At 37.6% G+C, this 25,430-nt stretch overlaps 1 protein-coding gene across 5 annotated transcripts; it reads right to left on the bottom strand.

Annotated features, from left to right (window-relative positions):
- Positions 1-326: 326 nt before the first annotated feature.
- ist1 (IST1 factor associated with ESCRT-III) lies at positions 327-25,430 on the bottom strand. Of its 5 annotated transcripts, none has more exons than XM_043706724.1 (10): positions 25,328-25,430; positions 23,822-23,925; positions 21,804-21,984; positions 20,235-20,322; positions 15,450-15,533; positions 14,567-14,677; positions 10,090-10,269; positions 8,065-8,172; positions 2,844-2,895; positions 327-2,728 (listed from the first exon to the last, which is right to left on the bottom strand). In XM_043706724.1, exons 2-10 carry the CDS (start codon positions 23,907-23,909, stop codon positions 2,517-2,519), a joined length of 1,104 nt encoding a protein of 367 aa, XP_043562659.1. In that variant the 5' UTR covers positions 23,910-23,925; positions 25,328-25,430; the 3' UTR covers positions 327-2,516. The 5 variants fall into 5 exon arrangements, 4 of the variants coding, with proteins under 4 accessions (XP_043562659.1, XP_043562663.1, XP_043562660.1 ...); XM_043706728.1 differs by having other exon boundaries at positions 2,844-2,850; XM_043706725.1 differs by lacking the exon at positions 20,235-20,322 and adding an exon at positions 20,083-20,170.

Below are 25,430 nucleotides of genomic sequence, written 5' to 3'. Positions count from 1 at the left end.
CAAGCTTGTTTTGTAGTGTATACAGAACCCTACATACTTCCCACAGGAAAATCATTCTAAAGCAAAATAGCATGGGCACGAGCCCACTATGCTAATGACCACAGGCCCAAGGTTGGAGTATTAAAATGACAGGACAGTCTTGTGGTTACAAGGAATTTCAGGATTCTATTGTTTTAAACAAACTAACAGATGGATAATAGTCTATTATCAGCTGTACAAGTAGGTTGTGCTAATATACAATCTTACATAGTAAATATCCACATTAAACTGATAGGTACCAAACATTCTAGATGCTACCCGAATTAACAGAACTTCAACCAGAGAAACCCTTTAAAGTTGTTTTATTTAGCAATGTTTAAACATAAAGAATATCAAGTACACCAAGATTGCATACATTTTTGTAAAGGACCCCAATTTGACAAATAAGGCTTTCAAAACATCGTTTAATTATGAGCAGAAGAATGGAAAATCAACACATTACAAGGTGAAAATTTAAGATCAATCTGCATTGAAAGTATAGTTATGATGATTTATAACAATGCATTACTTCCACTAAAAGGTTATTCCTAATCCATTAATAACTTGGACTACCAGATGATTACTGGCCAGACTTGCTGTTTGAAAGCTATTTTGACTGTGTCCAGCCCTCATGTACATTGAGATATCAATCCTCGGTGCATGTATGTGTAAATCAACTTTGCAAAATCATAACTATTTCACATGTCCCAGGAATGAGTTCATTACTATTGTTGCTGTATCTAGTTTGTTTGGTAGCTAATGTAAACCACTTTAATTATATGATAAAATGTATAAGTTAAACAATATTCAATCACTTCAAATTTTTAGAACATTTACAGTTTTGCTCCATTAAAAGCTTATTAATGACAATGTAGAAACAGATGCAGGAAACTATGAAGCTCAGGCCACTGGTCTGCCTTTTTATCATTTATCCTGTTTTATATACACACACACACACACACACACACAGGTGCACTCACCTGTCATTACAGACCATGCAAGGTTCTGTTGTAGCGTTCACCTACATTCTCCAGATTGTAAATTTTGTGATTACAGGAACTTGGAGACATAGCAGCTACTCAAAAAGACTGCTTGTGGCATTTGGGAGGAAGAGATGTATTTTATCCCATTTTGTCTCAAATAATTTCACTGTATCACACACCTTGTCCACCAAAAGCATAGGTCAGTGACTCGAAGAATTATTGCCTTAGTTATGGGCTCTCAAAAAAAGTTACTCTAGTTTTCCACTAACCCCTTCAGACATCAGCCCAATCAAAAGGGTAAGGGGCTCAATTTACATCTCTGACTGAATGCTCCAGTCTTGGATACTTCTGATTGGAGCAAAGGACTGATCAGCAAGTAAAGATTTGAAGTCCATTGGTACTGGAAGACAACAGCAAAGGTACTGCACCATAGAATCCATCCATCCTTTTGGCTGTACAGTGAAGCAAGATGTATTCTACAACAAAACGGTTAGACGACTACTTTATGCTAACAATCTTGAGAAAAGAATTTTACATACTCAATATATGGAATCCAACGTGCACACAAAAACTCACCGATTTGATTGTTCCATTTTCTGTTGGTATTTAAGCCATATATAAGCAATGCATATGTCATTGTTAAAAATAAGATGAAATTCCCACAGCATTGAAGGGACTTGGGAGTAAGCTATTGTTTAAGATTTTAGTCATCACCATCCCCCAACTACCTAGATCATAATTTTAAAACTGCAACATAAAAGTTCAATTTTTTTAGCAGCTTCAATTGGAATGCTCTTAAAGTTGACATGTAGACATCTTCCAAGCATTCTTGGTAATCACTAATAAGTATACCAAGCATACCAGTTGCTACACTAGAAGTTCAAAAATTTTATTCTAACATGAATGAATCATGACAAGTTACAGATGCTTTATTACAGATGAGTTTTAAATTAGATTTTAAATAACATAGGAATTTTCCATCTGTGAATAGGAAGGTGTATGTGACTTTTTTTGGAATACACAAGATACTTGACCAATGATTGTTTGAAAACAATTTACCCTTTTACCAAATGTTACTGACAATTTTGTCAAGGCAGCTATTTCCCTTACATTAGTCTCAAATCACATGCAATCTCACTATGTAACATACTGTTTATTCTTTCAACTCCACCTGTCATCCCTGATTATTTGGAGCATTGAGAAAGAAAATTAGATTCAATTAGAATATTCATGAGCCAAAACTGGATTTGAATCCATGTTCAACCATTAACCCTATGTTTTGCCAGAATTCCCTTCCCCATAAATATAACCAGGGACAGGATTAGAGTATTGTCTGAAAGTACAGTATACCAACTATCAAGAGAAATTCAAATAATATTTTAAGGGAGGAGTGTTAATATACCAGCATACATAGCATCTGGTTCATTATAAAGCCTTACAGTTTCTTGTAGAGATAAACCAGTGAATTTAGAATTGCTCCATGAAAATTAAAGTACAACATTCTTAATCAGTAAACTAAGTTTTCTTCTTCAAGTCCTCAAATCTACGTGACAGATCATCAAAATCAATATCTTCTGAAGCTGTGGAAGTGCCACCAATAGATGCTGTTGGTAGGGTATCAGGCACAGAAGGCAATTCAGGTATTGTCACGTTATCATAAACAAAGTTGCTTGAAGTAGAAGCAGGTCCTGGCAACTGTCGAGGTGCCGGTATTGGGACAGAAGGACCTACACAATATAAATAATAAAAAAAATTGATGCAGTGCAGTGTCACATCAGCTAACATAAAATCACCAAAAACATTTTCAAAGTATACAAATAGATCAAATCTGTATTGACTTACCAGGAAGCTTGGGAGAAGGCAAACAAGTGTCAGTACTGCTAACATCATCTATCTGTTAAACAATATCAATTATCAGTAATACAATCAAGTCAACTTAACGATAGAAATGTCACTATGCAAGCTGTTAGATAGTAAGAGAAGCATTGCTTATTGGAAGGTTTTGGCCAACATTAATCCAAAAAAAGGTCAATTTCAAACCAGGTATGTCACTCGAGGATCTGGAATATGCTGTTCATGATAAGTAAGTCTAGATTGTTGCGTTGGATTCTGTTAGAAGCATTTATTAAAATCAAGTAGACTTGATAATCAAATATCCATGACAAGCTATCTATAGTATTTCATGGCAACGGCTGAAATATAATGACCTGAATTAAATATTCACTAACAGAAGCTGGAAGCATTTCCCACTCAACTCCATATTATCCTTGAAATTGATGCCCAGCACACAGGATGATTTCATTCAGGTAAGCAGTGAGTTACAGATTTGGCAAACTTCACACTGTTGATGGTTAAGCACTAGAGGTAATTCCTGTAATGAGGGATCCAAAACCTGTCTCTCCAAGTACACCTCCTGCCTACTGAACAGCTGATCCTTCAATCATCTTCATTAAACATGATATTTGCTGATACAGTTAGTACTTCTATATGAAAACATAAGAAATACAACAGCAGAATATTTTCAAAAGATGAGAGACTAATCAAATATTGTTTTGCAGAGGGATTACTGAGTGTCCTTGTATCATAGGGAGTCAGCCTACAGGCACACAATAATTAGGAAGACAAATAACAAACAATGTCCTTTGTTAGACTGAGGCTCAAATACAACAGCAAGCACAATTTGCTGCAATTCGACATGGCTTTGGTTACAGCATCCCTCAACTGGTGTGCAGTTTTTGTCCTTTTATACAAAGAAGGATATTCTTGACAGAGGGAGTGCAACAAAGGTTCACCAGCTTGATTCCTGAGACTATAGGGCTCTCTTATGCAGAGAGATTGAGCAGAATGGACCTTTGTCCTTTCAGATTTAGAAAGGAGGTGAAGTGTTTGAAATATTTGTTTGCTTTTGTTCATTATTGAAATATTTTCTCTGTTTGGGCATGTACATCTTTCTAAAACATTTACCATAATTCCCCATATCAAAACTCTCTAAAGATCTTTGGCCCTCTCTGCTCTTCTAAAAATGTAGAGATTTAGACCTGTACCATGCTTTCCATTTCACCTTTCCTCCCTGAAGCCTTTGTCAAATGTTTCAAAGCCTCTTCAAAATATCCTACTACAAATAAACTTGCAGCCATTTCTCTTTAAACATTTTGAAAGATTCAGTGCTAGGGTTTTCTCCTCCTGTGAGCTTTGGATTTTTTCTATATTAAAAGGTCCCAATCAAACACGTTGTTAGAAAGTCGACATTAACTCATGAAAGAAAGCAATGTTATTTGCATCAATTCAAACTCCCTGAAAACAGTAATTGCATAGAATTGCACAATGTACAACACACAAATAGGTATTCAGCCCAACTAGTCAGTCAATGGCAGTGATTAGGCTCCTCAATGGTTTCTTTTCTACTTCATCTAACCATAGCTTTGACTTTACACAAGGAAACCTTTTATTTCTTGATCATGTTAATATTAATGGGCTTTTCAAAAGAAAAATGAGGCAAGCTTGTTAGTGAAATAATCTCCCCACCCCTGAGGCTCCCAGCCTCATTCCTGATGAAGGGCTTTTGCCCAAAACATCGATTTTCCTGCTCCTTGATGCTGTCTAATTTGCTGTGCTTTTCTAGCACCAGACTCTCAAGTCTAATCTCCAGCATCTGCAGTCCTCGCTTTCGTCTACATTTATGCATGCCAGTATCCTGGCCACGGGTCCCAGAAAAATTTAGGCAGATTTTGGGATGTGACAGCAAAGTGGTATTGTCACTGGAATAATACTAGAGAAACCCACATAATGTTCTGCGGCTCTGGTTCAAATTCCACCACACAGCACATAGTGGAATTCAAATTAAATGAAAATCTGGAATTAAAAGTCTAATGCTAACCATGAAACCTTTGCAGGCTGTCAAAATGAATCTGATTCACCAACGTCCTTGAAGGAAGCAAAAATGTCACCTTTGCCTGGTCTGGCCTACATGTAGTGCAATGTACTAGGCTATTCACTATCCTCTGGACTGGCTGAACAAGTTACTTAGTTGCTTCAACCACTAAAAAATCTCAAAACTGGAATGATATTGGATAGACAACCTTGCATCAGTGAAGGCATTAGAAACAACAATGGCAAACTCAGGCCCATTATCTGCAAAGTCCTCTTTACTAACATCTGGGCTAGAGCTAACATTGGGAGAGCTGTCTCAGATGAGTCATGCAAAAGCCTGACAATGTCATACTCAGAGCCTTACCTTATACACAAAGCCCCAGACAATGCCATCACTATTCCTGGGAATGTCCTGTGCCACAGACAGGACAGACCTAGTGGGGATAACGGTAGAATGGCATTGAGTGAGGGAGTTGCCCTGGGAGTCCTTGATATTGATTCTGACCCTATGAAATCGCAAGGTATTAGGTCAAACATGGACAAGGAAACCTCCTATTGATTCCCAGAAACCACACCCTCTCAGTTGATATATTAGTACTCCTCCACGTTGAACATCGTTTAGAGAAAGCACTGACAGTGGCAAGGAGAGAGAATGTACTCTGGGTGGGAGATTTCAATATCTATCACCATTACTGCTAAACTGGTCAAGTCTTGAATGACATAACTGTTAGACTATGTCTGTGGTAGTAGATGGGAAAACGAATAAGAAGGAAAAACATCATTGACCTCACCCTCACCAACCTGCTTTCTGCAGATGCATCTATCCATGACAATTTGGCAAGGGTGACCACTCCCCAATTTGTGTGAAGACGAAGTCCAATCTTCACATTGTGCAGCTGCTTAGGTGGGTAGACTTCAAATATATCTAGCAACTCAACACTGAGAATCCATGAGGCACTGTGGACCATCAGCAGTAGCAAATTTGTAGACCTTGTAAAATTTATAGAATAAGTAACCTCAAGGACTGCCATATTTCCCACTTTACCAATACAATCAAGCCAGGAGGTCAACAACCATTTCAAAGAAGAGTGCAAGGGGGAATGCCAGGAGCAGCACCAGGCATATCTAAAATTAACATGCCCAACTTGGTGAAGCTACAATAAATTTTTTAAAATTCTTGTGTATGAAACAGCATAAGCAGCAATGAGAGAGCTAAGTGAGTGCACAACTAACAGATCGAATCTAAACTCTGTAAAACTGCTACATCCAGTCATGAATGTGGTGTACAACTAAAAATATGTTGGAGGAAAAGGTTCCACAAACATCCCCATTCTCAATGATGGGGAAACGCAGGTCAAAAGACAAGGTTGAAACTGTTCCTCAATCTTTAGCCATAAAAGTTGAGTGGGAGATCCATCTCGTTCTCCTTTCACGGCCCACAGCATTACAGTCTCCAGTCTTCAACCAATTCAATTCACTCCGATTAACTTCAAGATATAATCAGAGGTACTGGATACTGCAAAGGCAATGGGACCAGACAATAAATCGGCAACAATTCTGAAGTTTGTGCTCCATAACTTGCATAATTCCTAAACAAGCAGTTCCAGTACAGTTACAACTCTGTCATTTACACACCAACGTGGGCAACTATCACTAAAAGCAGCCCAAATCTAACCTGGCCAATTATCAACCTATTAATCTACTTTCAATCATAGTACAACGATGGTGTTACCAACAGTGCTACCACTTAGAACGCATACTGCACTGATGTTCAGCTTGGGTGCTGCCAGGGGCACCCAGCTCATGACCTTATTATACGCTTAGTTCAAATATAGACAAAAGAGCTGAACTCCAGAGGCATGGGGTGAGTGGTTGCATTCGCCATTAAGATCATAGTTAATCAAGTGTGCTATCAAGAAGCTGGAATACTGGAATCAAAGGGAAGCAGGGAGAAATAGATCTGCTGGCTAGTCATATCTTGCACAAAAGATAATGATTTTGGTTGTTGTAGATCAGTCATCTCAGCTCCAGGACATCTTTATAGGAATTCCTCAAGGTAGTATACTCAGCCCAACCATTTTCAGCTATTTAACTGTTAGCCAAACTGTGATAAACTTAGTCTTAATTTTACTTATGATGTATGACTTCGGTCATTAACGGAGGTGCCACGATAGGTTGACTTAAAACTTTTCACTATATTTTTCATGTAAAAGTACACATGACAATAAGTTTCTATTCGATGCTATTTCATCAATGGCCTTTCCTCTATAATGTCAAAAGTGGGAATGTTCACTGATGATTGCACAATATTCACCATTCACAACTCAGGTACTAAAGCAATCTATGCCCAAATGCAGCAAGACCTGAGCTGACAAGTGGGAAGTGACATTTGTGTCATACATGTGCTAAACAACGATCATCTCCAATAAGAGACAACCGAACTATCATCCATTCAATGGCACTACTGTTGCTGAATCCTTCACCATCAACATCCTGAGAGCTATTATTAACCAGAAATTGAACTTGAGTAGCTATATAAATACAGTGGCGACAAGAGCAGAGCAGAAACTAAGAACCGACAGCAAGCATCGTGCCTAACTCTCTAAAGCCTGTTCATCATCTACAAAGCACAAGTCAGGAGAGTGATAGAATTCTCCCCACTTGCTTGGATGAGTTCAGCTCCAACAAACCCTCAAAAAGCTCAATCCCATCCAGGACGAAAACAGTTGACTTGATAAGCATTACATCCACAAACATCTAATCCCTCCACCAATAACATTCAAAGCAGCAGTGTCTACAAGACACACTCAGGAAATTCACCAAGATTCTTTAGACAGCATACATTTAAAATTTCAAACAATTAGAACCTGAAGAGATGGGACTCCACACTAATTTCCAGTGCTGAAAAAGGTCGTTTGGTAGTACAGTAGAGGTTTTAGGGGACCCATGGAATACTGTGAAAAAAAATCGATACTTTGGATGTTCTTATAGTTTACATTCCTTAAAACATAAGAGTAGGAATAGTGACTCTAACATTAAGCACAATTGAGCATAGCTTTGGGCAATGGTGTTAATACTATTAGTGCATGGCTGAAAGCATTGAAAGAACAATTGAAACATCTTTCCTGATTATCCATTCTCCCCAGTTGCCATATTCAGGTCTTGCTGCTGCAAAAGAACCTCAGCAACTTACAGATTCATATGTTGGTGGTTGTGTTGGTATTGGGGGTGGGTTACCCCCCATGTTAGGTGGCTGGAAGTTGTTGAATGGCTGGTAAGTGTCCACTGGTAGATTGTTATCCTAGATGAAATTAAAAAAAGACAAGATTCAATCCAATACAATGTCAAGCATATCACACCACCCATTGCAACTTTGATGATCAAGTCTATGAGCATCTACACTATCAAATCAGCAGGATTATGTAACTTGGCTTTATCAATTCTTGTTCACTGTATGTTAACCAGCTTGGTTGGGAGCCATTATTTTCCATACCTTCTCCCCACACCCACAAAAGGAGTAAATTAGGGATGTGCAATCTCAACTCATCAGTGCCATCCAAAACCATTAATTCGGATCACAGAATACATCTGAATCAGAAGGCATGTTCAATGCTACAATACACATTTCACTAGGAATTTCCAGCACCTCAAATTGGATTGTTTATAATTGCTTCATACCTTGGTCATGTCAGAGATACACACCATACAATTACCAATTAATTGACCCCTTACACAACTGACCGCACAGAATGAGATTTTACTAATATACTCCGTGTTCCACCTCCATTTCAGAGACATGTTGGGAATTTAAGAGATCGAATATGATCAATCACACTCTTTTCAAATGGTTAACCTCACTGGAGAACTGAAGCATTTACTCCACTAAATATTGTTGTTTTTAATATATTGCAGATTATGGATTAGCAAGTGAACCAGTGAACGGATATACTTGATACATTGAAAATTAAATATGTAATTTCATATAAAGAGTGTCAATCATCATGTCAAAATTTAGCAAGCAATAAAAAAAAGTCTAGTTGAAGCAAAAGAATACATACTATCCTTTGCCTATGGAAAAGATGCCATTCAAGCAACGTTTGTTTAAAGAATTTAGAGGAGAAAGTGAGGTCTGCAGATGCTGGAGATCAGAGCATAAGCCATTCCTGAAGAAGGGCTTATGCCCGAAACGTCGATTCTCCTGTTCCCTGGATGCTGCCTGACCTGCTGCGCTTTTCCAGCAACACATTTTCAGTAAAGAATTTAGAACCTACACTTTAAACTAGAAGTTTCAGAAATAAGCAGATTATTACATGCACCAGAAAAAAATAACCCTTAACAATACGGATTTCAACTAGATTTGATTAACAGCCAACTAACTTTTCATAGACCCTTTCAGAAGTTATTTTAACCAATAACCCATCCCAAGTATATACGCCCAAACTAAAAAAAAACCAATACAACTGTAACTGGTTTAGAATCACAAAGGCAGTATTCAAGTTAGCAAAATAAAGTGCTGAAGAAACTCTGCAAGTCTAGTAACACCTGCAGAGACAGGAACAGACTCCTATTGAAACTTAGTTTTTAAGATCTCCAGCATCCACAGTATTTTGCTTTTATGATTTAAGTTGTACTCTGCATTCTATACATGATTCTATTCATGATCCACACTCTCCTGTCAAGCCTCCAGTCTTCATTTCATTTTATCCAAACTTCTGCTGTCCCCATCCAATCCTACAGCATTCCAATAATCTATTACCCATGTTTTTCAGCATCACATTGGCTCCCACAGCCTGATATGATAAATATAAAATTTTAATCTTTGTGATTAAATTCCTTCATTGCTTTCTCTTTCTCAACTGAAAAAAAAACCTCAGACCATTTAGTTCCTTTTGCATTCCACTCCCACTTTTCCCCACCAGTTTGCTTCATAACTGCCATCAGTTGTCTCAAACTACAGTGTGGAATTTCTTCTTTACAGCCTTTGCTTCTCCTGTTCCATGTTTAGGTCTCTAAATCTCTCCTGTTTGACAAAGCTTTTAACCTAATACTTTCTGTGCGCATCTCACCAATTATTTTTGTCTGATTATATTTCTGTGAAGGGCTCTTAGGATTCTTTTTTTTCTAAAGGATATGAAGTAAGTCAAAGTTGTTTCTTTGGGCAGAACTGAATAAAATTGGACACAGTATTAGAGAGCAAACTGTTTACGAAAATACTTACTGGCCCTTTCCTTGGTGGGTATGAAAATGGTACAGATGGTGTTGGCATTGGCATATGCATTGGCATACTGTCTACAGTAGGTGCTGTAAATCCTCCACCACCTCCCCCTCCAGGGCCACCCTTTTTATCACCATTATCCACATCAATCAAATCTGCTTCCACTCCAACTGGGACTTCACCCTAGACGTAATAACCAAATATTTCAAATCATGAAAAATATAATTGTATTACATAACAAAGTACTAAATATTCCAAAAATACTTACCCACAAGACCCAAAAAAATTACAATGTATGTTGTATTGGAACTTGCCATTGAAACACTCATGCAATGGGAAGGATGTACTAGGGATATCAAGGATGAAAAACTGGTATAGAACATAGAAAAATACAGCGCAGTACAGGCCCTTTGGCCCTCGATGTTGCTCCAATCCAAGCCCACCTAACCTACACTAGCCTACTATCCTCTATATGCCTATCCCAATGCCTGTTTAAATGCCCATAAAGAGGGAGAGTCCACCACTGCTACTGGCAGGGCATTCCATGAACTCACGACTCGCTGAGTAAAGAATCTACCCCTAACATCTGTCCTATACCTACCACCCCTTAATTTAAAGCTATGCCCCCTCGTAATAGCTGACTCCATACTGTTCTTTAAAACAACAGTAAGATAATATTTAACAGAAAGGTTTTGATAAAGTGAATAGTAAGAAACTGATAGAAGTGTCAGTAACCAAAGGACAAAGATTGAAAAGAATTAGAAGAGCCTCAGGAAGAGAAGTGGGCGGCACGGTGGCACAGTGGTTAGCACTGCTGCCTCACAGCGCCAGAGACCCGGGTTCAGTTCCCGCCTCAGGCGACTGACTGTGTGGAGTTTGCACGTTCTCCCCGTGTCTGCGTGGGTTTCCTCCGGGTGCTCCGGTTTCCTCCCACAGTCCAAAGATGTGCAGGGTCAGGTGAACTGGCCATGTGTTAGGTATGGGGTAAATGTAGGGGTATGGGGTGGGTTTCGCTTCGGCGGGTCGGTGTGGACTTGTTGGGCCGAAGGGCCTGTTTCCACACTGTAATGTAATCTAATCTAATGTAATCTAAAAAAAGAGAAATCAGGAGCTTTTTTGTTTAAACACACGAGTTATGATTTAGATTGCAATGCTTAAAACAGCTTCAAAAAGGGAGTGGGGTAAAAGATTAGGAATGGGCAGTGAATACTGGCCCAATCAGTAAAGCCACATCCTCAATGAGTAAAAATTAAAAATATGCTGATAAATATTAAGAAAATGAAGGTCTATGGGAAAGAGCAGGGGAGTAGAACTAATTGGATTTTTTTTTCAAAGTGCCTGCATACTAGTGTATATTTCTAAATAATCAACTTGCAGAGAGCTTCCAATCTCAACTATAACTTCCAAGCATAGACTTTGCTAAAATGAATACTCATTTCATTGCCACAGCAGTTAGAAGACAACCTTCATTTTATAGTGTTATAATTTAAAACCATTAGCTTATTCTTCAACTCTATGATTTACTGAAAAAAAATCAGCAAATTCAGAACTTAATAAATGCACAAGATCAATAGCATCATCTGGATATGGAAGGTTGTGTCAGTTGTTCTAAATCTTATATAAATACTGTGCAAATGATCAGACTTAAAGATAGGAAGGGTTGAGGGGGATATGGGCCAAGTGCTGGCAAATAGGACTAGATTAATTTAGGATATCTGGTCAGCATGGACGAGTTGAACTGAAGGGTGTGTTTCCGTTCTGTACATCGATGACTCTATGATCATTAGACATGATGAAGCAATTTTAATGTGTGGAGAATTTGCTTAATAAGGAGGTAAACTGGGAGGGACATTGTAAAGAATAGTATCATTCACAGGCAAAATCACCTGGTGTACAGTACACACTTTTGGTTAAAGCAGCATAAACCTGGCTCAGAAGCAGCACAAGAAAGATTCAATACACTGCCTCTTGGAATGGGGGACTGTGTCAAAGGCAAACTGAATAGACTCAGCCTATATTTTTCCAGAAATTAGAAGAAAGAGTCGCACAGTGATCTCACCGAAACACAAAATTCTCAAAGAGGTTGCTGGGTAGATATTAATAAATCTAGAACTGCAAACCACAATCTCAGAATAAGAGATTAGAGTCAGAGAGTCAGAGATGTACTGCACAAAAACAGACCCTTTGGTCCAACTCGCCCATGCTGACCAGATATCCTAAATAAATCTAGTCCCATTTGTCAGCATTTGGCCCATATCACTTTAAACCTTTCCTATTCATGTATCCATCTAAATGCCTTCTAAATGTTGTAATTGTACCAGCTTCCACTATTTCCTCTGGCAGCTCGTTCCATAAATGAAAAACCCTCCACATGAAAATGTTGCCCCTTAGGTCCCCCTTAAGTCTTTCCTCTCTCACCTTTAAGCTCTGCCCTTTAGTTTTGGACTCTCCTAAGCTGGAAAGACCTTGTCTATTTACCCTATCCATGCCCCTCATGATTTTATAAACCTCTATAAGCTCACCCCTCAGCATCAGACGCTCCATGGAAAATAGCCCCAGCCTATTCAGCCTCTCCCGATAGCTCAAGCCCTCCAATTCTAGAAACATCCTTGGAAATCTTTCCTGCACCCATTCAAGTATAACAACATCTTTCCTATAGCAGACAGACCAGAACTGCATCAGAATTAGCTATTTAGGACCAAGATTAAGAGAAATGTTTTCACAATGTGTTATCAATCTTTGTAATTTGCTGTGGACACAAATAGGTAGGTAAACCATTTAGCCCCTATTCTGTCATTTAGTAAGACCACAGCTGATCTGTAAACTACTTTTGCCTCTAAATATCCTTGTATAATAATTCCCAAATTTAATATATGCAATTGAAAAACTGTCACCTGCAGAGGAAAGTTCAATCTTACCCCATCAGTTGCATATTAAAGTGATCCTGATTTCATTTCTGAATGATCTGGTTCTACCCTTTATACAGTGATCCTTGTCACAAAGCCCCATCTAGGAAATAAAGGTTTTTCAATATCCACTCTATCTGCTGCCCAGAATAAATGGAAAAGGTCATCAATCACCCCTTAACCTTATAAGTTTCAAGGAATACAACACTACCTCTCCTTGCATTTAACTCGAAGCCCAGTTACATTCAGGCAAACTTGTGTGGCACTCTTTTCAAAACCAACATATCCCTTCCTTGATACCAAGCACTATTCAAAATACTCCAGGTATGGCCTAAACAGAACTTTGCATAACTTTTAACTGTAGTTATTCAGGTCACCTAGATACAAATTCCAGCATTCAATTATCCTTTTTTGTTTATTTTCTGCATGTGTGCATGCCATTTCATAAATCTGTGCACCCGATTCCCATGTTTCTTTGGACTTCATTGTTACTAGTTAACCATCACTTAAAGTATCCTGATCTATTGTTTTTAAATCAAAAATGGATAACACATCTTTGCTTACACTGAAATCCATTTGCCAGGGTTTTATTCATTCATTTAATCTAACAATTTATCTTTGAATTTAATGCTTTCACCTACAGGGCTTACAAGGTCACTTAGCTTTATGCCATTTGCAAATGTAGGTGAGAGTTTCTATCCTATCATCTAAGCTATTAATAAATATGGTGATTAGTTGAGACATCAACACAAATCCTTGCAGATCACCACTAACCTCATACTGCCAGTTAGGGTGCTTGTCCATTATCTTTATTCCATCACCTACATGCAGCCAAATTCCTAACAAAGTCAATAATGTCATGAGTTTCAAAGTTAGCATATAATATTTTAAGGAACTAAAGAATGCTTACAGCACAGGCAGTAGTCATTCAGTTTAAGACGTATCTCACCAAGATCAATCCAGCTAATGTCACTCCCCTATCCATTTCTCAGTAGTTGGCAATTTTCTCTCTTCTTGTACTTACTCAATTCTCTTGGAGAATAAAAGATTTGATAGACTCCACCACCCTCTCAGCAGCACTCTCTCAACCATAGCTATTCCCTGTATTAAAAGCTTGTTCTCCATGGGTTTTTTTGGCTCTTTTGCCAATCACATTAAATCTGTGTTCTTTGGTTCTTGATTCAAGAGGCAAGTCCGTAAAAGTAACATGCATAGACATTCTCACTCCTTCAGTTAGCTTGTCAAAAACTTCAAATCAGTTTCAGTACGCATGACCCATTTTTAACAAATCCATGTTAATTTTCTTTGATCAGGAGAATGTCTTTCAGTTATTAAGCAGGACATATTGATGACATTGAAAGCAAGGTTTACAGCTGAGAATGACATCATATGAAATGTTTTTAACCTAAATAAATAATTACTCAGTTGAACTTCATTTCAAAACAAACTACACTACATTCTTGATAGGATTACCCACTCTTGCAACTATTAATAAACTGTACAACTTGTGACTTGGAGCAACAATTCAGATTGTACCTTAGAACCGTTGTAGATGGAACTGTCTTTGTACATACCATGACAACAGCATCAGGCTCATATGGAACATTATAGTTCTTTGCTATCTCGATTAAGTATCTCTCCACAAGGATTTTAGGTGGTGCCTCAACACTTAGTTTGAGCATTAGCTGAAAAGGAATTCAAATCAATGAGAAAAACATGCAAAAAGGTGAAATCTTGGGAATTCCAAGTAACTATCACAGCAGTTTGTAAATGAATAATACAATACAAAATTAATATTGCTAGATTAGTGAAAGCTATCAAATAATCAGAATTTCTGTATGAACAAATTCATAATAGGCTAACTTTAACTGTACACTTTTAAAACATAACCACGTTGTAAGGAAAAATACTGATGAATCAGGAGAATCTAAACCCTGCTAAGCATCAATACCAGATTGAAATACTTAATTTTAAATGGTAGATTGAGAAAATTGCAGTGCTTCTCAATTTCAGAAGATTTCAGAGAGCAAACATTTATGCATTTTAAACCAAAAATAGTCAGTCAACCTAAAGAAATAAATAAATCTTGGAATGGCTAATACAGTATCTGAAAATTTTATTCATTAAATTTTCTTTATTCATATTTTAGTAACATAAGAAAACCATATGTTTATACAGAAGGGGCAAGTTTGATGGGATAAATCAACTTCTTTAGTTATTCTTATCATTGTAGTAATTTCTAATACCTAAGTGTTGGGGCATAATTATATTCACCGATCCATAGAACAAAGGCTATTGGCAAACTGCTGAATGTTGCATCATCTAACTTTGAGGGCTACAGCTTTTTTAAACTTTGCAGTAAGCATTCACTTTGTCAAAATTTGTTGTTTTGTAATGAAATGGTAGTGACGCTCCTTTGAGCAAAGTATTTTATAAAAAAAATTAGTTTGCATTTACCCTCTCATTCACAGTCCCTATTTGATTTGTTCTGCAAAGTTTTCCATACTCTTTGCTGTACTTGGCACACAGCTGATCTGAGACCTACAAAGAAAGAAAATATTATCAAATGTTGTTAAGTAGATTCAAGTCTCAGAAATCCTAAAAGGGAAAGTAAGAAAAACTTAATCACCTGGAGGACTCAAAATACGAAGCAAATGGCAGCATTTTAGTATTGCTTGGTTAAAGTTTGTTTTAATGGGAATCGTGGAATACTGGGCATAAAACAATGTAACTGAAAACTTGTCTGTTAATAACAAAGAATCATTATAATGTAAACAAAAGATAGACTTGCAGGGAATTACATGGTTTATTTGTATCTTTCTTCACTGAAGTATAGAATAATGAGGGGAAGATTGTATATTATATTCTATATATATACATTCCTGAAGAAGGGCTTATGCCCGAAACGTTGATTCTCCAGCTCCTTGGATGCTGCCTGACCTGCTGCGCTTTTCCAGCAACACATTTTTCAGCTCTGATCTCCAGCATCTGCAGTCCTCACTTTCTCCTATATATATTCTATAACATTCTAACAGGACCAGACAGGATAAATGCAGGAAGGAAGTTCCTGATAACTGGGGAGTCCAGAACTAAAGGTCACAGTCTAACGGTACAGAGATGAAGTAGAAAAATTTCATCACCTGGGGAGTGGTAAGCCTATGGAATTCTCTGCAGTAGAAAGCAGTTCAAGACAAAACATTGATTGTTTATAAGAAGGAGCTAGATATAATTCTTACAGCTAAAGGGATCAAAGCATAGTGAACTGAAATGGATGGTCAGCCACGATCATATTGAATGGCAGAGCAGGCTTGAAGGGCTGAATGGCCTACACCTGCTTTTATTTGCTATGTTTCTAATAAAAGGCGTGATGATGGACAGGTAATCCCTAACATTTTAATAATTATTACATAGTTTACAATACATTTACATTATTTTGAGGCACAAAAAGATAGCAGAAAAGGTGATTCAAACATAGCACGAGAAATTAAAGATTATAAAGATTATTAGAGGCTTATAAAGTCACTAAAAAGTAATAAGCTGAAAGCTTGAAGCATTTTAGAATTCAACAGAGGGGGACCAAGAAGTTGATAAAGGAAGAGAAAATAGATATGAAAGTGAACTTGTGAGAAACGTGAAGACTAAAAACAAAAACAAAAAAAAGCTGGAGAAACTCAGAGGTCTGGCAGCAACTTGTAGAGAAAAAGCATCAAAATTCAACACCACCATATTCCTTTGATAAATACAGGTTGATTCAGCCAATTCCAACCATTATTTTCTGATTGTTCACTTAAAACATCCTTTCTGATAGTTTCTAACATTTTGCTTGCTAATGATGTTAAGCAAATAGTTCTGCCACTTCAGTGTTGCTATGGAATTTTGATACAATTGTTATGAAGATGTGTGTGTACTTTAAGAGAGCTAAAAGCAGAACTACCAGACACAGCACCAACTGTTCTCAGTAAGGCAACAATGTAACCTTTGCTTGAGCAACTCTATTAGCTCGTTGCCAGGAGACAACACAAATTTGAATTCGGCCAATCAATTTAAATTATACTCTGAAAAATATCAAACTCCAATCCAGTTTGAATGGAGTATATTGACAATTTTAAAAACCAATGACACGATCCGATGTTTTGGGGGTATAAGATCAGGGAAAATTGAACAATTGAGAGGAGAACTGACAAGCCCAGCATGTAAATAAACTGCCTAAAAAAATAGCCCCTAAAAAAGGTACCTTTTCGATCAGTAACCCGTGACGCAGAAATTCCTAAGAAGAAGAAAGGAAGATACACGAAGATCTGAATAGAAGAACAAAAGCTGTCTGGTTTTGTAATTCTTAATTGGGAGTTTTATCAGACTAGTATAGAAGGGATGGTAAAAGATAGGTTAGAGGAAGGAATTGTAAATAGTGGTTAGTTAATTATTCTCTGTTATACTTTAAGAAAAAAGTTGTTAATTTTTACTTTAAATAGTTCTTGGCCACTCAATTTTTTACAGATTACTGCAGCGGATAAATCTTTTCTGTGTTGCTGGTTTTAAATTTAGCAGGAGAGTTTACCCTATGTAACACAATAAACAAGGGTCGGACTTCCACAATTAATGATAGGGTCTTGGGTAGTGTTGTAGACCAAAGGGACCCAGAGTCGCAGGTATATAATTCTTTGAAGTTTGCATCACATATAGTCAGGGTGATCAAAAAAGCATTTGACGCACTTGCCTTCATTGCTCAGTCCTTTGAGAATAAGAGTTGAGAAGTCATTTTGATGTTCTACAGGACATCGGTGAGGTCTCTTCTGGCATATTGTGTCCACTTCTGGCCACCAGTTACAGGAAGGATATTATCAAGTTAGAGAGGGCTCAGAAGAGATTTAACAGGATGTTGCCAGGTATGAAAGGTTTAAGTTATAAAGAAAGGCTGGATAGACTAGGACATTTTTCACTGGAGTGCCGGAGGTTGACAAGACTATCTGGTGGAAATTTATAAAATAATGATAGGTATAGATAGAATTAATGGTTGTTGTCTTTTCCCTGGGGTGAGGGATTTCAAGACCATGGACACATTTTCAAGGTGAGAGAAAAGAGATTTTAAAAAGACATGAGGGGCAAATGTTTATACACGGAGTGTGGTTCGCATTTGAATAGATACATGAATAGGAAAGGTTTGGAGGGATATGGGCCAGGAGCAGGCAGGTAGGCAGGACTAGTTTAGTTTGGGATTACGTTAAGTATGGACTGGTTGGACTGAAGGATCTGTTTCCGTGCTGTATGACTCGATGACTTAGCTATGTAGATCATCAGGTCCAGGGAATGTATCAACTTTCAGTCCCATTAATTTCTTCGCTACTGTTTTTTTAAAAAACTGATCCCAATTTGTTCATATAGTAATTGGTTAGTATGCGAATCACAATTCATAAATCATGAAAATCTATATAAAGAAATATGAAAATGAGTAGTACTTATACAAAAAGTTTTACAGAAATTAATGAGAAACAATAGCAATAATGGTCAAGATCCATTAAAGAAAGAAAATACACAAAATGTTTGGAGCATTATTAAAAATAATGAGATTCCTTTGCTTAAAATAATCACAGCATGCTAAATTTAGTTTCAGGGTTTAATCGCATTTTTTTTGAATGAATGAATTAGACGTACTGTTCTCTATGCTACAAATTTACCCTTGCCAGACCAATAACTCGTCATCTTTAAAGATCAAATTGAGGAAGAAAAATGATACATGGTTAAAAAAACCAGCATTGATAAACAGATCAAAAATTAAAGGTAGAAAAGTCCAGTGTAATATTTTGGAAAAATGTAATCTATTCTACAATTCTACTCCTATTTTTCATGTGTAGAATCAAACATGGTAATGTATTTCAATAATAATAATAACTTATTAACATTTTGCAAAAATTACAATCACTTCCAGTTGGAAAGTTTATGTATGGCTAACATAAACCTGCAGCACCTTTACTAGTGATTACAAGATTAGATTAGATTCCCTACAGTGTGAAAACAGGCCCTTTGGCTCAGCCAGTCCACACCGACCCTCCAAAAAGTAACCCACCCAGACCCATTTCCCTCTGACTAATGCACCTAACACTATGGGCAATTTAGCATGGCCAATTCACCTGACCTGCACATCTTTGGACTGTGGGAGGAAACCGGAGCACCCGGAGGAAACACGTGCAAACACTGAGAATGTGCAAACTCCACACAGACAGTCACCAGAGGCTGGAATCAAACCTGGGACCTTGGTGCTGTGAGGCAGCAGTGCTAACCACTGAACTACCGCGCCACCCCAAACAGTAAACATAACCACTAACATCTCAAATTTAAGATAATTTGGGCAATCTAAGAAGTCATCTAAAAATATACTTAAAGAGCATTCTTCTGCCAATAGATTTTCCTCAACCAAAATACAGGTATTTGTTCAGTAAATTATACAATTTATTCAATGATCATATGCCAAGGTCCCTTGCTCACTGAACCATGGATCAGAGTATTAGTACAACAGCCCTAGCTTTGAACCATGCTCCCACTGAGAAGGGCTCCTTGAGCAGACATAGGATTGTTCAATGTGTCTTCGTAACCCTCAAATTCTAGAATTTCTAATTCTACAAGTAAAGCTAATAATAAACTTAACTCAAGGTATAAAATCGAATATCAAAATTCAAAAAGAATTAGAAACAGAAGTGGTTTCTTAGTCTGCCTTGATGTCAGATTGGTAAATATAATGAAAAGTACAGAACTTGTCTTTTCCACTTAAGGCAAGTAAGAAAAAGGTTACAATTGCAAACAGATTAGGATATAACAATAACTGCATTCAGTTGGCTACACAAGTGAATCTAGGGAAGCTCAATCATTCACACACATCACTTTTGAGCTAAAAAGGAAAACAAAATAACATCACAAATACTTTATACTACACAAATTCCATGAAAAGAAACTCAAGTATTTTCTATGCTCTACTTACAGTCACTGACAACTTAACACTAGCACCTCACTGCAAACGTGGACATGCAGAACACGTGCAAAACAGCAGCAGGATATTGCAGCCTGGCTACCTCCACCACCAATCTCTGCTACTTACTATTTTCAATTCTCCTACTTCAGAATGAAACCTTGGGGCAGCCCAGATTAATGAAGAAACTGCCTCTGCCAGGCCTGGGTCCAGATCCCTGAATGAAAAGGGGCAGATGGAAACCACAACTCATCAGTAGTCAACTTTAAAAGATTACTTACAACTCTCAATTCAGCAACTTCATTCTGAAGACGTGGAGCAGCCCAAATCAGAGTGGAAATAGATTCACTGAGGCCTGTGTCAAGTTCCCTACATGTATACAGAAGGAAAAAGGTAGATTACAAATAAAACATATCCTTTTGCAAAAGATTCCTCACTTTATTTAACTTTAGCGGTGCTTCAACAACCCTTTGTTTTAAAAAAGTTAGTTGCTGACCTACACTTGAAAATCAAACTGAAAAATCACCTTGAGGTTTTGTTTTCTCAATGCAGTTTGTTCTGATGTAATGCAATTGTTCTGTTCCTGTGTGATCCCCCATTATAAGAAAATCGCGTAAGAGCAGCACCATTTAAACCAATGAGATCAGAATTGTCTTTTGGCCAATACAGATAGAAAAGTTTATGCTCTACAAATAATGGTCTAAATTCTTCAATCACATTATAGCCAATTCCATTGAAGAAATGTGCATTGTAGTTGAACCAACTAAGAAATGCACACACATTTCCAGAAGGGATATACCCACTACTCAAACCAGAGTCACCTAGTTTGGAAAATGCAATGCTCAGCTCCTAATCTCAAATATTCATGTTACAGCAGTTAGGACTGCTTATAAACAAGGTCAGAGTTGGGCAAGTTACGTACTGGGGAACAGCTTGCAAAGTTTCAAGTGGGAAGAACCCGAAACAAACTGACGTATTTACTCTTCCAGGAACTTTTACTGAGCTAGACTGCCTGGTCAGTTATTACTAACAACCTGGAATACTAACCTAACTGGTTAAAATATTGGATATCTGAGTTTGCTATAAACAACTAACCCAGTTTACCTTCCCTTACCCCAATAGCTAGTTCAACAACTACTCACCACACCTCCATTCCCCCATTGCTAAAATTCCAAAACCAAGTATTCAATAGCTAGTTGCCAGACAAGTGACAAGCACACATTCGATCCTGTTCTCAATGGTTATAAGTAGAACAAATTTTACTCTTGCCAGAAAACTCAACTTCGAACCCTAACAGAGTACTGCTTTGAATCAGCAAATAAAGGATAGTGGTAAATAAAAATATGCAACTAAGTGCAATACAAATCTATCAGCTTAACATTATACACAATTTTGTGAACCGATGTGATAATTCTAGTATTCATACATATTGAGGTAATAAATATGTGCTTCACAGAAAAAGTTGATACCATGAGTAAATACCATAAAGTATTCCATTGTTAAACTCAGTTATACTGGGCCTTTGTAATCATTAGGAATTAACACAAAAATAAATAATCTATCCCAAGACATGAACACAGTAACTATTGTTAGTATCGAGATTTTCAGAGAGGTGGCTAACAATTGTATGGTTTTGGCAGAATATAAATGTCAGCAACAATTCAGCAAACATTCTATTACAAATTTAAAACTAGCATCAAGTGACTTTTCACTTTTCAGTCAAAAGCAGCACTTCAATACTTTGTTGATCAGCCACATATGACATAAGACTAGTGGATAAACAGTATGCACAACCAAAAGTCTGCATGCTTATTGCAATAATACAACTTTGTGTCATAGTTGCTACATACTTCATTGATTGGATCATGCCAAAGCGTGCAAGCAACAAATCACAGTACAGTTCCAGAATTTCCATTGCTTCCACCAAGTAATCCTCTCGAATGATGTGCTCAACACGGATTCGGGCCCTTTCATCTTTTCCAGCTGCAAGATAATCTGCAATTTCCTTCCTGGCTTTCTGTGCTAACTCAGCTGTAAGAAATCAAATAATAACAAATGGTGCAATGTTTTTCAAAATTCAGCTTTTAATTAAACATGTAATATTTTACATTACAAGTAATTGAACTACAAATACAGTACCAGAACTGGAAAGTAAAAATTCATTACACATCAGCAGTTTCAGTAGATCACAACAAATGAGTCAATGTTTGAATCTTTCCAACATCAAGGCCGATTTAAGCACAGCAGAAACTATGAGCCACCCAGGTTGGTGTAATTTGTCGACATTTTGAAATAAAAAAAAAACCCAATACTAATTCATACTAAAATCAATGGTTACAGGTCACCAACCTGAACAAGATACCTCCATTACCTCCACTAGCTATTTCCTGTCCATCAGCCAATTCTCTATCCTTGCCACTCTCTTCAATCATTGAATTAGATATTCCACATGATTTTAACAATCTGATGACTTGTATTCTAATAGAATCCCATGATTTGGTAATGAAATCATAAAATCATATCAGGCAGTATACATATTAGTAATTCTTATGGAAAAATTTTCATCAACTTCCCATCTGTTCTATAAAAACCTTGATCTTATCAATAAAATAGCTAGATCAACTAAAGTTCTAAATCTTTTGCTAGATACAGGGTTTAATATGACTCCAAGATTAGGAACCTTGCTGCAAGTAATTCATCTCCTGACTCTAAAACCACAAGTCAGAAGTGTGATGGAATATTCCCCAGTTGCTTGGTTGAATGGAGCTCTAACAACATCATCCAAGACAAAACAGCCTGCTTGATCAGGACCACATCCACAAATATTCAGTGCCTCCAGACTCAATAGAAAACAGCATGCCCCATCTATATGATGCACTGCAGAAATTCACCAAGGCTCCTTCGACAGCATTCCTAAAATCACAATCTCCTCAAAGTACAAGGGTAACAGATATAGATGAACATCACTCCTTGTAAATTTTCCCCCACGCTATTTACTGTCCAGATTTGGAAAGAGTATATATAAAGAGTATATATTTGGAAAGAGTATATGTTGCTGGGTCAAATTCCTGAAACTCCCTCCCTAATGGCATTGTGGGTGTACCTACACCAAATGGACTGCAGCCATTCAAGGCTCACCACCAGCTTCAAGGGCAGACAATAACTTAGGGGCAGACAATAATTGCTGGCCCAGCAAGCAATACCCACATTCCATGAGTGAATTGTAAAAATCTATACACATTGCATTTCAGATGAATCTGTAACTATTCCAAATTTTCCAAGAACATATTCTGATAATACCATAGGACATCGGTTAGTTCCTGTCCTCATGGAGCATTGTATCTTCAGAGTGAATTCCCTCTTCTTCCATCCCCAAAAGTTTTTCAGTAACACAGAATTCCCTCACTGCAGCACAGTCATTTGATAAGCTGACAAATGCTATGACTTCTAGCTTGGTTCCTGTGTGGACATGTCTTGAACTCCTGTACATTTTCTTGGCAACATATATGGCCTGCTGATCCTATATGCTGATGTAAGGTGAATAAAGCATACGCTGATTAGATTAGATTCCCTACAGTATGGGAACAGACCTCTGAGGAGTAACCCATTCCTAATAAGTATAGATTTGTTCACAGAAAAGGAAATGTTAATTTGTTTAGAATTAAACATGAATCTTAGTGCCAAAAAAGATGCGGTTGCTTTATATGCCAAGTCTATTTATAAATCATGATCTAAAGTGGATCATAGTGGTCTAACTCCAACATATACAGGAAATACTTCATGAATTAGCTATTGAGACCACATGAATAATAACAATTAACTATATCAAGCAGGAAATCATTAATTATTTCACACAAAAAGTACTTACTTTTCTTTTTCTCCAATAGCTTGAGCCTGTTGATAACAAGCCGTAAGTTGACCCGCAACCGTTCAGGTCTAAATCCTGATCGCAGCATAACTGGACTTTGAAACCTGAAATAACATTGTTTTAAAAATTCTGCAGAGTAAACTCAAAGAAACCAACAAAAGACAGAAAATGTTTCAGCTAGGTTTTAATATTGATGCCACTTCTAAATAATAATTAGCTATGCCAGCTAGCAACACAACACTTGCTTTGGTTTTATCCTTCCATCTCTTTGCTAGTTCAACTTATCAATGAATTCCGTCCTAGTATATTATTTTTTCCAGGAGAAAGTGAGGTCTGCAGATGCTGGAGATCAGAGATGGAAATGTGTTGCTGAAGAAGGGCTAATGCCCGAAACGTCGATTCTCCTGTTCCCTAGATGCTGCCTGACCTGCTGCGCTTTTCCAGCAACACATTTCCATCTATTATTTTTTCCAGTCTTATCCAAACCGATCTTTGAAAAAATGTTCAGAACCAATAACTCAGAGTGAATGTCACTTTCCTCTGATTATTACTTTTCTGTAAATCCCTCTCCAAATCTCTTAATCATTAACAATCTTCTCAAAACGATTTATTTCATTAAACTGAAATAGCCTCTCCTAATTTATTTTTGGGATGGTGTCCACATTTCTTATGCCCATCCATAAGATGCCTTGCTAAGTATTTTCATGCTTAAATTAAACAATATTCTCTTGCATTGAAATCACAAAATTAAAATAAGACCATTTAACCCAACCAGTGTTTATCCTTCAAGAGCAGTTGTGCTTATCTCATGTGCCTGTCATTTGTTCCCTTCAACCATCTAATCTATTCTATAGTGTGAAGTTTGTTTCCACGAATTCTGCAGAGATAATTTTAATCACCTGATCTCATATCCCAACCCAGAAGATAGTCTTTCCCAATTCATTTACAAAACTCTACTAAGCCCTTTCCAGTTTCAGTGGAAATAATCCCAGCATCTGGTCTCAGTTCTCCATCCCAAGCATCAAGTGGGTTTTGGACCCTGCAAGCGTTACGCCAAAAATTAAGTCTGATCTGAGAGGCAATACTGATCCAAACAATATTGCTTTTAATTCCAGTTGAAGGAGCATCAACCAAAAAAAAGTTTTAACAACAACCCTTAACGCCGACAAAAAGAATGTAAAGTTTCTCAGCTCGATCAGAGTCAACGTGAAAGCCAGGCTCACACATTTCAAACTTGATCACAGGAGCGAGGTAAAAAAAACCATCAGCTAAACTGGATCCAATCCTCAAACTTTATTTACAAGACACAGGCTTCAGTAAGTTATTTACTTTAGGCCTTAAGAGCCCCTTGAGTATGGGAACACGGAAGTGAGTTGAGGGATGGTCAGAAACCACACTTGGAGAAGTGTCTGGGGCTCGGCTGGACGGGGTCTGGGACGGGGGCAGGCAGCAGGGCCTGGTGCAGCAAGCGAGAGTCCCACTCCATTCCCCCTCACTCTCACTCACCTAACGACCCTCACAATACACCACCGACAGAGCCTCCGTCACGTTTCCGGTCACCTGATGGTATCTCGATGACGTCAGCGGTCACCTGGTGTGTTTCGGTGAC

Source organism: Chiloscyllium plagiosum, chromosome 17 (assembly GCF_004010195.1).
Source record: "Chiloscyllium plagiosum isolate BGI_BamShark_2017 chromosome 17, ASM401019v2, whole genome shotgun sequence".
In the NCBI taxonomy this organism is placed as follows: domain Eukaryota; kingdom Metazoa; phylum Chordata; class Chondrichthyes; order Orectolobiformes; family Hemiscylliidae; genus Chiloscyllium; species Chiloscyllium plagiosum.
This window is presented reverse-complemented; position numbering and strand designations above follow the sequence as displayed.

Coding starts and splice junctions, on each gene's coding strand:
- ist1 (XM_043706724.1), bottom strand. CDS start 23,909: ATGCTGCGATCAGGATTTAGACCTGAACGGTTGCGGGTCAACTTACGG. Junction 20,323..21,803: donor GGCATGATCCAATCAATGAA/GTATGTAGCAAC, acceptor GTATACATGTAG/GGAACTTGACACAGGCCTCA. Junction 10,270..14,566: donor AGCCTGATGCTGTTGTCATG/GTATGTACAAAG, acceptor TATTACGTCTAG/GGTGAAGTCCCAGTTGGAGT.